Below are 15,015 nucleotides of genomic sequence, written 5' to 3'. Positions count from 1 at the left end.
GCAGACAATTTGAGTTTACCCTGTATAAGCTTTATACAGAGTAAAACAGATTCATTTGGGGTTTGGATCCCACTGGGAGCTGGGTGTCTGGGTCCTGGAGACAGGAGCACTTCTTAAGCTGTTTTCAGTTAAGTCTGCGGTTTTGGGGCACGTGGTTCAGACCCTGGGTCTGTGTTGGAGCAGACTGGCATGTCTGGCTCAACAAGGCTGGGTTCTGAAGGTCCAAACTGGCAGAGAAAATGGGCTCAGAGGTAATCTCAGCACATCAGATGACAGTCCCAAGGGGGTTTCTGTGATTGAACCCGTCACAATGCCTATCAGAGGAAAGGACACAAGCAGTGGGGAAAAAATACTTCCTCCCCACCCGCACGGGGATGATGGCCAGTGTTCACCGCTGCTTCCTCCCTTCACTGTTCATCTAACCACAAAACTCGCTAGCCCACACTCCATATCTGGGTACTCTGCATCTTTGTCCCGGCTGCCCACATCGCCAGCAGACCAACTGTCCTGGGCAAGTAGGGGCCCCCTTAATCTCCTCCTTTCTTTTCTCAGGGTTTTTTCTCCGGTCTAGGTCCTGGCCTGTTCAACCCTCTTTTCAAGGAACATCTGCCTCTGCATATTCCTTGGTCAATTTGACAGCAGCCTCTACCATATTTGGCTGATGCCACTGGACCCAGACTCGTATGTTTTCTGGGAGGCCCTTCACAAATTGTTCCAGAAGCACCCTGTCCATCATTTCTCCCACCATCTGGGTGTCCGGCCTCAACCACCACATGGCCCAGTCTGTAAGCTTCCGGGCAAAAGCTCAGAGCCACAACCCCCCTGTCCACCGGGCCATCCAAAATTTCTTTCTGTACTTTTCCACGGACAGTCCCATCCGGTCTAGGATGGCCGCCTTCATCGCGTCGTAATCTTTGGCCTGTTCATCACTTAAGGCCATCTAGGCAGCCTGCGCCTCACTGGCCAGATAGGGGGCCAGTCTTAGGACCCAGGTTGCCTTGTCCTATCAGGCACACATGGCCACCCGCTCAAACGTACACAGGAAGGGTCGTTGGTGGGGCCCATCTTACAGAGCCCCAATCCTGGTGCGTGGCTGCATCACCTCTAGGGGGACTGACCCATTGGTGCAGGAGCTGCTGCTGTACACTGGCCTACTCCCGGATTAAATCCTGGTGGTTCTTCTGTTGTTCGGCCTGCAAGGCAAGTAGGACCTGCAGCTCTGCGTGGTGGGACTGCTGGAAGGCCTGCAGGGTTTTCTGCAGCTCTTCTTGCTGTTTAGCTAGCCAACGCACAGTTCCCTCCATCCTTGGGTAGCCATGCACTGGCAGTGGTTTTGGATCCCGGATGAGCCCCCACGTGTAATGGGGTGCACGCCATGCCCTTCTGTTTCAGCCCTTCTCCCCCTCTGCTCAGAGACTCAGGGAAACTTCAGGCTAGTGCAACACCTGCGCTCTTTATTTGTCATCAAGTCCCCACCACTAGTTTCCACCTATATACAGGCTTTTTACAACAGCTTGGCCTACCACAAGGCTGGCCAGCAACAGACTAGGAGACTCCCGCCTCCCTCTGAGCATGCCCCGCCCCATTTGCTCTCTACTTCCTCCCAGCCTTATAGCTCCTGCTAACAAGGCTGGCAGGTGTGGTCTGTTACCAGGCAAGCATTAAGTTATCTACCCAGTCCCAGTTCAATCCCCCTGATTGGGGCTGGGGTGGCAGGAGCTGATTAAGACCTCTCTAGCAACACTCTGCCACACCTAGCCATTAGGCATTGGGCTGAGCCTGACAATTCCTTTCACACAGGCCACTGCACAGCATTGTGGAGGGGGTGGCCTCCACCAACCTCGGCTAGATCTTGAGCCAGCGTCCTAGGGTTCAGAAGCTCCAAATCCTCACTACCAATCTCTTGAGTATCCCTGTTACGCTATACAAAGCACACGAGATTTTTTATAGGGAAGAAGGCAAAACACCTCATTTATTGAGAATATAGCAGTTAGCATATGCTTTTCAGTCACACACACATGCACACAGTACTGCCAGTCGATGTTTATAGTTACCAGTCCAGAGTCTGGATTAATCTAGTGGCCAGCCAGATTGCTCACAGTGGGGAGCCAGGCTCTGTAGGTCGTGATCCAGTGCTGCTGGAGTAGTGGCAAGATGAACCCAAAGTCCCATGACAAAGCACCCTATTCTTATAGTGTTTTTTGTTGTTGAAGTTTATGGATTTTGCTGTGTCAGTCTGTGACTGGTTACTCCTTAATCGGTGTTATCTTCTGATGTTAACATTCTGAAGCACCTCCGAGAGAGCCATTCTGTCCTTTTGATTTAATTAATTGTTTTGTCTTTAGGGGTGCCAGCCTCCACCTAGGGGTCATCAATCTGCCTTCCCTCAGTCATGGATGCACATTGATGGTTTTTTGGTGTTGATAAGTCTGTTAAATTTCTTCACTCCTCCTCCCTTGACCATCTGGCTCCGACAATGGCTGTTGAGGTTCCTTCCCCACTCTGAACTCTAGGGGATGTTAGGGGATAACATCTAACAGATGTGGGGACCTGCATGAAAACCCCCTAAGCTTACTTTTACCAGCTTAGGTTAAAACTTCCCCAAGGTACAAACTATTTTACCTTTTGCCCTTGGACTTTCGCTGCCACCACCAAACGTCTAACCGGGTTTCTGGGAAAGAGTTGTTTGGAAACGTCTTTCCCCCCAAAATCCTCCCAACCCTTACACCCCACTTCCTGGAGAAGGTTTGGTAAAAATCCTCACTAATTTGCATAGGTGACCACAGACCCAAACCCTTGGATTTTAAGAACAATGAAAAAGCATTCAGTTTCTGAACAGAAGAATTTTAATAGAAGTAAAAAGAATCGCCTCTGTAAAATCAGGATGGTAAATACCTTACAAGGAAATTAGATTCAAAACATAGAGAATCCCTCTAGGCAAAACCTTAAGTTACAAAAAGACACAAAGACAGGAATATCCATTCCTTTCAGCACAGCTTATTTCCTCAGCCATTTAAAGAAATCATAATCTAACGCATATCTAGCTAGATTACTTACTAAGTTCTAAGACTCCAAGTCCTGTTTTGTCCCCAGCAAAAGCATCACCCAGACAGACCCAGACCCTTTGTTTCATCCCCCCCCCAGCTTTGAAAGTATCTTGTCTCCTCATTGGTCATTGTGGTCAGATGCCAGCAAGGTTATCCTAGCTTCTTAACCCTTTACAGGTGAAAGGGTTTTTCCTCTGGCCAGGAGGGATTTTAAAGGTGTTTACCCTTCCCTTTATATTTATGACAATGGCCTTCACACCTTATCTTTTTCTGATGCATGCATTCCTCATTCACACAAACAGTCTTTTACAGAGACCTTTGAGAATACAAACAGCAGTATTTTATATAGAGCGAAAAGACATTGTAAATTAAACCTTGCTAAATTTTATAACCAAAACAATTCACATTGAGGCCCAGGCCTTCAACGTTCTTCTAATCTACTTAACATAGACACAATACAGGATCTTGTCTCTTACTAACTAAAGCCTACAACAAAAAACTAAAAGGGCCCAATTTGTAAAGGGTGTGGGAAACAGAATCCCATAGTCCCAGAGGGTCATTCCTTTCTGCTATTCAAAAAGTGTGACTGGCAGGATAAAATCAACTTAAACATTTATTCTCATAGTACAATTATAAAATCCTGCTCTGACATATTCCCCTTTTGACCCTTCAAGAACAATTTTTGAGTGGGTCATATTTTATATAATTGTTTTATAGCCACATATTGAGAAGCAATTTGAGCTTGCGGTTGCAATTTAACAAACATTTTTTTTATTTAGCAACACATACATAACATTTTAATTAGGCAAATGCAGGATAATACCAATACAATTAGCAATAGATGAAGCATGATTGATAGCATGCCTTTAGAGGTGGGAGACCAAACCATAAAAACATCATATCAGTGATATGCAGTAAGCTCCCTTTTAGCATTAGCAATTTTAATTATATTTTTATTTGTATGTGTTATTTGGAGAACTTGCTTTTTTGCATATTTTTGTTTTTCTTTTTTTTTTAAATTGCGTTACTTTGGCTTTTAAAAGCAGATGACATATGGAGAAATTAACCAAGGGGGCAATCACGGTACTTTGGGCTTTTTTTTAGCTTAGGAAGGTAATAAGTGTGGTTCTTAGTATATAAAATGCTTGCATTGCATCTACACTTATTTACCGGTAGCTGGCTAATACTGTCATTCTCCCAAAATATTATTTCCCAGGATACAACACATACACATTGTCCATTATATACCACACGGGTTATATTTTTTAGTTTATTTTAGACACATATGCCTAGTGATGTGTCCCTACTGCATGGTTCTATGGTGGCAGGCAGGGAGAGGCATACCCATTTGCAAAGGTCCCACTCTGTACACTATTGTGTATTTAATAATATTTTCTTTTTTTCCAGCCCACTGCCCCATAATGCAAGGTAACCAGAAAGATCCCATGGCCATTTTCAGTAGTGGACTGACTTTTTATAGCTTTGCCTCCACAGATTGTTGATGGGCAATTTTAACAATCATTTTTTCTAGGAACAATTCAGGCTTAACCTTACTGGAGACGTACTGTATTTCTTCATGTTTATAGATATTAAATAAAGATTTTTGTTGTTCTTTTAAAAGGTGTTCCAGTACTTTTAACATTTTTTGATATTACCCAGAACATTTCATGTTCAAGTGATGCTAAACTGAGAATCTGCATTTCAGTGCATCCCATGGCTAAGGCAGTTTTATTTTCCAATTTTAGCTGTTTCTGTGATGTTCATAAGGTGAACCCTAAGTCCCACTTCCCCATCCCAGGCATAAATACTGTACTGGTATTTCCTAGTGGCCTCAGAATTCGATTTGTATTTTTATTGTACGATTTTAGAATCATAGAATATCAGGGTTGGAAGGGACCTCAGGAGGTCATCTAGTCCAATCCCCTGCTCAAAGCAGGACCAATCCCCAACTAAAGCATCCCAGCCAAGGCTTTGTCAAGCCTGACCTTAAAAACTTCTCAGGAAGGAGATTCCACCACCTCCCTAGGTAACTCATTCCAGTTCTTCACCACCCTCCTAGTGAAAAAGTTTTTCCTAATATCCAACCTAAACCTCCCCCACTGCAACTTGAGACCATTACTCCTTGTTCTGTCATCTGCTACCACTGAGAACAGTCTAGATGCATCCTCTTTGGAATCCCCTTTCAGGTAGTTGAAAGCAGCTATCAAATCCCCCCTCATTCTTCTCTTCCGCAGACTAAACAATCCCAGTTCCCTCAGCCTCTCCTCATAAGTCATGTGTTCCAGTCCCCTAATCATTTTTGTTGCCCTCTGCTGGACGTTTCCCAGTTTTTCCACATCCTTCTTATAGTGTGGGGCCCAAAACTGGACACTATACTCCAGATGAGGCCTCACCAAAGTCGAATAGAGGGGAACGATCACGTCCCTGGATCTGCTGGCAATGCCCCTACTTATACAGCCCAAAATGCCATTGGCCTTCTTGGCAACAAGGGCACACTGTTGACTCATATCCAGCTTCTTGTCCACTGTAACCCTTAGGTCCTTTTCTGCAGAACTGCTGCCTAGCCATTCGGTCCCTAGTCTGTAGTGGTGCATGGGATTCTTCTGTCCTAAGAGCAGGACTCTGCACTTGTCCTTGTTGTACCTCATCAGATTTCTTTTGGCCCAATCCTCTAATTTGTCTAGGGCCCTCTGTATCCTATCGCTACCCTCCGGTGTATCTACCTCTCCTCCCAGTTTAGTGTCATCTGCAAACTTGCTGAGGGTGCAATCCACACCATCCTCCAGATCATTAATGAAGATATTGAACAAAACCAGCTGGAGGACCGACACGTGGGGCACTCCACTTGATACCGGCTGCCAACTAGACATGGAGCCATTGATCACTACCCGTTGAGCCTGACAATCTAGCCAGCTTTCTATCTACCTTATAGTCCATTCATCTAGCCCATAGTTCTTTAACTTGCTGGCAAGAATACTGTGGGAGACAGTGTCAAAAGCTTTGCCAAAGTCAAGGAACAACACGTCCACTGCTTTCCCCTCATCCACAGAGCCAGTTATCCCGAACCACTTCTTTCTTTACAGAGGGCTGGTCACCTCCTCCCCATGCTTGGCTGCCAAGTGCAGTAGTCTGGGAGCTGACCTTGTTCATGAAGACAGGCAAAAAAAGCATTGAGTACATTAGCTTTTTCCACATCCTTTGTCACTAGGTTGCCTCCCTCATTCAGTAAGGGGCCCACACTTTCCTTGACTTTCTTCTTGTTGCTAACGTACCTGAAGAAACCCTTCTTGTTACTCTCTTGCTAGCTGCACCTCCAGGTGTGATTTGGCCTTCCTGATTTCACTCCTGCATGCCCGAGCAATATTTTTATACTCTTCTCTGGTCATTTGTCCAATCTTCCACTTCTTGTAAGCTTCTTTTTTGTGTTTAAGATCAGCAAGGATTTCACTGTTAAGCCAAGCTGGTTGCCTGCCATATTTACTATTCTTTCTACACATCGGGATGGTTTGTCCCTGTAACCTCAATAAGGATTCTTTAAAATTCTTTAAGAGGATTTCTGGTTCCCTGATGGGGATCCACGATTGATTAGTTAGGAGGGAAATATTTTTGACCCCCAGGGAAGAGATTGCAGTGGGCTCCGCCAAGGTATTTTTAAATATCTGGGACATACAGGCCCCCAAGAACAGGGACTGCCAAACCTTATACTGAGGTTTTATGGATTTGGAGGGCAGTAGTGGTCGAGCAGAGTCTTACGTTCCGAATCCCAGAAGTTCTTTTCTGTAAAAAGTTCAAGACATTATTATTGATGTAAAAAGGTTAATTTGTGAAACATGTACCCATTTTAATTTTCCATCCTTTTTAATATGGTATACCAGTGGGCTGAGGCAGTCCACTATGGAATAGGGTTCTGTTCATTTTGATTTCAGTGAGTGGCCCATTTTTTTAAAATTTGAGATACATGACTTGATCCCATTTCCCACAGGACTGTTTTAGAATGCCTTTGTGCATGGATTTTTTTATTTATTTGTTTGATGGCTTGATTGACCCTATATTAAAGAGTGGTTTTATTTTTTTGCAGTTGTTTAAGCCACTGCAAATATTCACACTGTGTTACATTAGGGATCTCTTTCTGATTTTGTATTAGGTGGCTAGGGTCAATCATAAGGTGCATTGAGTGTCCAAACATGATTTGAAAAAGCTGCTGCGGATAGCTGCTAGAATTAGAGGCAGCTTGTTTGGCCAAACATTTCTTACACAGGTGCTGCCACTATTTGCCCACACTCCTATATCCTTCAGAGTTGGGTCTCACATAGAATATACCACCTGAACATATTTCTTTATGAATATTTTTTACCTTTATAACTCTTTTGTGCCCATGCTCATGCTGGGACTTACAAAACACAAAAGTCTGTACCCACTAAAAAGAACTCTGCCTGACAGAGCAGGAGGGGGAAACTCTAAGCCCCCTACCTTTTGGGCTTGATTTTGCCATGACCGAGGGTATATTCATTTATGCAATTTTTCCCCGACAGATGGGTAGGAGCGAGGATTGCCTCCAGAGCCCCGCTGCTGGAGCCCCGGGGTAGCAGCTGCAGGGGCTCTGGAGCTATTTAAAGGGCCTGGGGCTCCTCTGCTTCTACCGCCCGGGCCCTTTAAATAGCCACTGGAGCCCCACCACTGCTACTTCAGGGCTCCGGCGGCTATTTAAAGGACCGGGGCAGTAGAAGCAGGGGAGCCGCGGGCCCTTTAAATAGCCCCCGGAGCCCTGGGGTAGTGGGGGCTCCAGGGGCTATTTAAAGGGCCGGGGCTCCAGCTGCCTCTGCCACTCCGGTCCTTTAAATAGCTGCTGGAGCTCCGCCGTTTCCCCAGGGCTCCAGCGGCTATTTAAAGGGCCAGGGCGGTAGAAGAGGGGAGCCCCCAGAACCCCAAGCTGCTGCTGCTACCCTGGGGGGGGCAGTTACCTTACAGGGAGGGCTGGGGCTGGCTCTGACCCCCTCAACCCCAGCCCCTTCCGCCCTAGGCCCCGCCCCTTCCAGGGGCCAGAGCTGGCCCCAGAGTACTGGTAAGTCACTCAACTTACTTTCACCCCTGACTCTAACCCTCCCCCTTATGGCCTGGCACCTCTACAACTGGGGGTGTATATATCGAGACAGTTTGTATGTATCTTATCTGTATAGTTTTCCCCGACCGACGGGTCAGAGTGAGGACTCTAATCCTCCCCCTATTGCCTGACCCTGCTACGATTGTGGGTATACCCACCTTCAATTATTTCTCCCCCAGCAGTCCGGGGTGGAGAGAGGAATGCTAAACCTTTCTCCTTTTTTTTTAGCTCTGCTATGACCGAGGATGTGTATACCTTTTAATCATCAAAATTCTCAGTTCACAGAATACTAACAGTGAATACAATATTAACCACAAATGGTTCCCTCTTTACTCTCTATGTATCTCTATGACCAGGGGTGTGCACACCTGAATGACTGATCACTTTTGAGTGTATGGTATACCTTTTAGCAGTATTCTCAACAATTACAACACATTATTCTTCCCCCTTTCACAATTTGCCACCAAAAATGTTATGCTATACAAAGCACATGAGATCCTTTAAAGGGGAGAAGGCAAAACGCTGCATTTATTGAGAATACAGCAGTTAGCATATGCTTTTCAGTCACACATACACACATGCACACAGTACTGCCAGTCGATGTTTATAGTTACCAGTCCAGAGTCTGGATTAATCTAGTGGCCAGCCAGATTGGTCACAGAGGGGAGCCAGGCTCTGTCAGTCGCAATCCGATGCTCCTGGAGCAGTGGCAAGATGAACCCAAAGTCCCATGGCAAAGCACCCTGTTCTTATAGTCTTTTTCGTTGTTGAAGTTTATGGATTTTGCTGTGTCAGTCTGTGACTGGTTACTCCTTAATCGATGTTATCTTCTGATGTTAACATTCCAAAGCACCTCTGAAAGGGCCATTCTGTCCTTTTGATTTAATTAATTATTTTGTCTTTAGGGGTGCCAGCCTCCACCTCAGGGTCATCAATCTGCATTCCCTCAGTCATGGATGCACATTGATGGTTCTTTGGCATCGATAAGTCTGTTAAATTTCTTTACTCCTCCTCCCCCCTTAGAATCATAGAATCATATAATCATAGAATATCAGGGTTGGAAGGGACCTCAGGAGGTCATCTAGTCCAACCCCCTGCTCAAAAGCAGGACCGATCCCCAATTAAATCATCCCAGCCAGGGCTTAGAATCATAGAATCATAGAATATCAGGGTTGGAAGGGACCCCAGAAGGTCATCTAGTCCAACCCCCTGCTCAAAGCAGGACCAATTCCCAGTTAAATAATCCCAGCCAGGGCTTTGTCAAGCCTGACCTTAAAAACCTCTAAGGAAGGAGATTCTACCACCTCCCTAGGTAACGCATTCCAGTGTTTCACCACCCTCTTAGTGAAAAAGTTTTTCCTAATATCCAATCTAAACCTCCCCCACTGCAACTTGAGACCATTACTCCTCGTTCTGTCATCTGCTACCATTGAGAACAGTCTAGAGCCATCCTCTTTGGAACCCCCTTTCAGGTAGTTGAAAGCAGCTATCAAATCCCCCCTCATTCTTCTCTTCTGCAGGCTAAACAATCCCAGCTCCCTCAGCCTCTCCTCATAACTCATGTGTTCCAGTCCAATAATCATTTTTGTTGCCCTTCGCTGGACTCTCTCCAATTTATCCACATCCTTCTTGAAGTGTGGGGCCCAAAACTGGACACAGTACTCCAGATGAGGCCTCACCAATGTCGAATAGAGGGGAACGATCACGTCCCTGGATCTGCTGGCAATGCCCCTACTTATACATCCCAAAATGCCATTGGCCTTCTTGGCAACAAGGGCACACTGCTGACTCATATCCAGCTTCTCGTCCACTGTCACCCCTAGGTCCTTTTCCGCAGAACTGCTGCCTAGCCATTCGGTCCCTAGTCTGTAGCTGTGCATTGGGTTCTTCCGTCCTAAGTGCAGGACCCTGCACTTATCCTTATTAAACCTCATCAGATTCCTTTTGGCCCAATCTTCCAATTGGTCTAGGTCCTTCTGTATCCTATCCCTCCCCTCCAGCGTATCTACCACTCCTCCCAGTTTAGTATCATCCGCAAATTTCCCTTGACCATCTGGCTCCAACAATGGCACTCATACCTTATCTTTTTCTGATGCATGCATTTCTCATTCACAGAAACAGTCTTTTACAAAGACCTTTAAAAATACAAACAGCAGTATTTTATATCAAGCAAAAAAACACTGTAAATTAAACCTTGCTAAATTTTATAACCAAAACAATTCACATTGAGGCCCAGAACTTCAACGTTATACTTAACATAAACACAATACAAAATCCTGTCTCTTACTAACTAAACCTTAAAACAAAAAACTAAAAGGGCCCAATTTGTAATGAGTATGGAAAACAAAATCCCATAGTCCCAAAGGGTCATTCCTTTCTGGTATTCAAAAAGATGGGGAAGGGATAGCTCAGTGGTTTGAGCATTGTCCTGTTAAACCCAGGGTTATGAGTTCAATCCTTGAGGGGGCCATTTAGGGATCTGGGGCAAAAATTGCGGATTGGTCCTGTTTTGAGCAGGGGGGTTAGACTAGGTGACCTCCTGAGGTCCCTTGCAACCCTGATATTCTATGATTCTAAGGGTAACTGGCAAAATAAAATAAAATTATACATTAATTCTCATAGTACAATTATAAAATCCTGCTCCTACATCCCTGTTCCTCCCCAACCCTTTTGTGGATAACACCTAAGGACTTTCTAAGGTGGAGTAGACTGTCCGTTTCAGGTGAGCTGTCACCTCCCCTAGCATGCAATGTGCCTGGATACATCAGGAAATGCACACACAGCAGAATACTTACAAGAAGTAGCAGTAAAAGCTATAACAAACTGTGAAAAAAAATTCAAATGTCTAGTACACAGCTTGGTCACAGACAATACTGCAAATGTATCCAAGATGAGAAGAAATTACTTAGAAGAGAGTGAAGAGAGTCCCAAGCTAATAACATATGGTTGCAGTGCTTATTTGATGCACCTCCTAGCCAAAGACGTCAGTGTCCCAGAAATAAAGGCTAATGTTGTTGAAATGGCAAAATACTTCCATAACAATCACTTTGCAGCAGCTGCTCTTAAAAAAGTGGGAGGAACCAAGCTAACTCTCCCACAAGGCGTGCGATGGAACTCAGTAGTGGACTGTTTTGAGCACTATATAAAGAACTGGCCTAATCTGATGACAGTTTGTGAACAAAATAATAAAAAAATAGCTGGCCTGGTCACAGCCAAAGTTCTCAACATGGGGCTTAAGAGAAATATTGAACACATGCTGAGTGCCCTGAAGCCTGTTTCTGTAGCCTTGAACAAAATGCAGGGAAACAGCTGTTTTATTCCTGATGCTGTTGAAATTTGGAAGGAACTGAGTGAGGTCTTAAAAAAAGAAATATGCAATGACAGAGTTCAATTACAAGCATTAAAAAAACGAATGGGACAAGCACTATCTCCAGCTCATTTTCTTGCAAATATTCTCAATACTTGGTACCAGGGTCAAATCTTAACTGCTGAAGAAGAGGTTATTCCAGCCCACAGCTCTCTACATTCATATTTGTGCATTCTGTAATACAGTTCTGGAATAACCCCCTTCCACCTGTGTTACTGTTAAAAGGCAGCTCTCCCCAGACTTCTTTTTAGACACAAGTTCAGAGATTTACACTACCTGAGTTATAGAAAAGAGACCCTTGAGAAAGTCCCTTGGATCTACCAGCACCAGCACCTCATTTTCCTCTTCAGCCTTCACCAGGGGACTATCCTAGGGGAACAAAGACAACTTCTCATGGGATAAGGGCAATCATTTTTCACTTTTTGAAATTGGGATGTGCTCAAAATGAAATTAAATTGGGTGGGTCTCAGCCCAGTCATACCATCTGGAATGGAAAGAGGTAATGGCTGAAGTTAGAGCTGAAAAAGCCATATGGCTTGATTAAAAGGCAGATCATACAGAGCACTGAGGGTGCAGGGAACAGAGCAGGACAATTACAAAACTCATGAACCTAGACAGAGATGTTGAAACTGGACTTGGCTGTGCTGCAGTCTGTGTTACAGCATCACCTAATTCAGCTTACTGGGGACAACAGCCACTTATTCACAGATGGGAAGGTCCAGATCAAGGTGGGAAAGCAAGCAAAAGGTTCACACTACATCTGGATTGCACACCACATCACTGGGTCACAGCTCCAGCCAGCTTTTCTCCCACAACATTTAATGGGTTACTCAGAGAACCAGTCATCCAAGTACAGGACTGACCTCAACTCACCAACCTGAAATCCTTGCAGTAGGACACGGGAGAGAATAATGCCACTGTACTGATCATTACATCTTATTGGCAAGGTTCCCCATCTCCTGCTATGGTGGCATTTGGTATCAGAGAGAAGGTAACTTCACACCCTAGGATTTCCATCAGCCTATGTTCAGAAACAGCCACCGGATTTTCTAAAGAGCTCAAAGGCTTCATTCAGCAGCAAGGGAGCCTGCAGCTGGCCCGGTCTGTCTTCCCCAGCAATGCAGTTCACATCCTCAGCAGCCATCAAGAATGCTTTGCAAACACAGAGTTTGTTTTAGAAATCTTTTTCTATATGAAACCTCTCCACAATCAATGACTCACTCTGACCTCCATCATGTTTGCTGCAGAGATTCATAGTCCATCCTGGATGTGTATGTGCTTAGGACAATGACACCCAGTTGCATGAAAGTCACTCACTTTGAAATAAACGATAGGACAATCAGACTCAACTCCATTCCCTGAACTAACAGTGGTCACACAGAATTTATATATCTGAGGCTGATGACCCCATAGCCCTGCCTAGAAAGGCTACTGGAAATGACAGCACTAATAATTAATGCAATTTAAAACTTCTTTCCCACAGCATAGCTGTTGCCAGTTTAAATTTATAAGGCATATGAGGAGGCCCCTCAGGGAAGAGAGGACAAATTGGATTCAGATAATCACAGTACTGGAGAAACTGTTAGGAGTGTTTCTCCTCCAGGATATGCTGCAGGGAACTTCCTGAGACTCAATGTAGTATTTACATTCCAAGGAACCAAAAGCCTCCATCAAAGCATCTGATCCAGGATCTTCTAGTAGACCTGAAGGGAGAGAGAGAACAGGCCAGACATCAGGTGAGGAAAGGGAGTGGTAATAAATAGCAACTAAAACCCACACAAAGAAGAGAAATGATTGATATAAAATCATGACTAATGTGGAGAAAGTAAATAAGGAAGTGTTATTTACTCCTCAAAACACAAGAACTAGGGGTCACCAAACAAAATTAATAGGCAACAGGTTTAAAACAAACAAAAGGAAGTATTTCTTCACACAACGCACAGTCAACTTGTGGAACCTTTTGCCAGAGGATGTTGTGAAGGCCAAGACTATAACGGGGTTCAAAAAAGAACTAGATAAATTCATGGAGGATAGGTCCATCAATGGCTATTAGTCAGGGATGGGCAGGGATGGTGTCCCTAGCCTCTGTTTGCCAGAAGCTGGGAATGGGCGACAGGGGATGGATCACTTGATGATGACCTGTTCTATTCATTCCCTCTGGGGCACCTGGGATTGGACACTGTCAGAAGGCAGGATACTGGGCTAGATGGGCCTTTGGTCTGACCCAGTATGACCGTTCTTATCATTATTTCAAGCCTGAACACTGAATAGCAGGTCTCTGAATACAGCATGCTGCATGTCACATGATTATCACATAGAGAAATTTACAACACACTTAATTACAATCAGCACAAGTAGGGACACCAATACTTAATGTTGCCTTATTCTTTCCCTTAGAAGACCCCATTTACAGTTGTTTATAACTTTGCCAATCTTAAATCATACAGAGATGAAATTTTTCACATCTGGAGCCTGTCTCAGGCTGACTTTATATGGGAAGTTTCAGCAAAAGTGGTTCAGCCATTTCCAAGAACAAGACTAGGGAAAAATACATTGTTATCCATATTAGAAATTTTCCTATAACCATTTTCATTGAGAAGCTCTTATGCCCCATCCTTCATCACAGGGGCTTGAAATTTGGTAGGAGTGTTACCCTAGGTGTCAGAGACACGCCTTTTGCTATTCTTGTGAAAATTCACCCAATTTGGCCAAGTAATAAGCCTCAAAAAAAAAAGTCACAATTAGCACATGCTCATTAGAGACCTGTCTGAATTTGGCACCTAAGTATTTCCAAAGATTCCCTCTACCTTGAGCATTCTTCATCTCCCCACTGTTCCTACATGGCCAATGAGCTATGCATATGCCATCCCTGCGGAACAACTGAGCATGCTCCCTCCTGTGGCTGACCAGGACCTTCCCTGCAATTTCTGTGGAACACTGTGCCACAGGAACCAAGCCCTGTTTTTCCTGTGCCCTCAATGTTCTCCCTGTTGGCAGCCAGGCACCAAAGAGGAAGGGGAGGAAGCCACCTGATTCTAATGCAGAGAGGTGAGGAACAAGAAGGGTGGGGAGGACAGAGGCAGGAGCAAAGTAGGAGGGGAAGATAGGAGCATGGGGGATATTGGCCAAAGATGGGGTGAAACAGGCAGGAGCTGGGAGGAATAGCATCAGGGGGAGAAAGTGGGAGGAGCTGGAAAGGGTTGACAGAGAAAAGTTGGAGGAGACACAGGCAGAAGAGTTACCACTAAAGCAGGGGTGGGCAAACTTTTTGGCCTGAGGGGCACATCGGGTTTCCGAAACTGTATGGAGTGTCAGGTAGGGAAGGCTGTGCCTCCCAAACAGCCTGGCCCCTTCCCCCTATCCACCCCCTCCCACTTCCCGTCCCCTGTCTGCCCCCATCAGAACCTCCGACCCATCCAACCCCCCTGCTCCTTGTCCCCTGACCGCCCCCTTCCAGGATCCCCTGTCCCTATCCGCCCCCCCCGGGACTCCACCCCTTA

At 45.1% G+C, this 15,015-nt stretch overlaps 1 protein-coding gene across 7 annotated transcripts in view; it reads left to right on the top strand.

The window, feature by feature from the left end:
* SPSB3 (splA/ryanodine receptor domain and SOCS box containing 3) overlaps positions 1-15,015 on the top strand; it is a 44,382-nt gene that overhangs the window by 24,520 nt on the left and 4,847 nt on the right. The window contains exon 8 of one of the 7 annotated variants that reach the window (XM_078854623.1): positions 8,377-9,017. The exons of the other annotated variants lie outside the window; for them this stretch is intronic. Within the exon in view, the coding sequence (XP_078710749.1) occupies positions 8,377-8,410 (34 nt within the window). The 3' untranslated portion in view covers positions 8,411-9,017. Of the gene's footprint in view, positions 1-8,376; positions 9,018-15,015 lie in introns of those variants that run through there. 7 annotated transcript variants of the gene reach the window in all.

This window comes from Lepidochelys kempii, chromosome 10 (assembly GCF_965140285.1).
Source record: "Lepidochelys kempii isolate rLepKem1 chromosome 10, rLepKem1.hap1, whole genome shotgun sequence".
In the NCBI taxonomy this organism is placed as follows: domain Eukaryota; kingdom Metazoa; phylum Chordata; order Testudines; family Cheloniidae; genus Lepidochelys; species Lepidochelys kempii.
The sequence above is the reverse complement of the archived record's forward strand: the minus strand, read 5'-3'. Positions and strand labels throughout refer to the sequence as shown.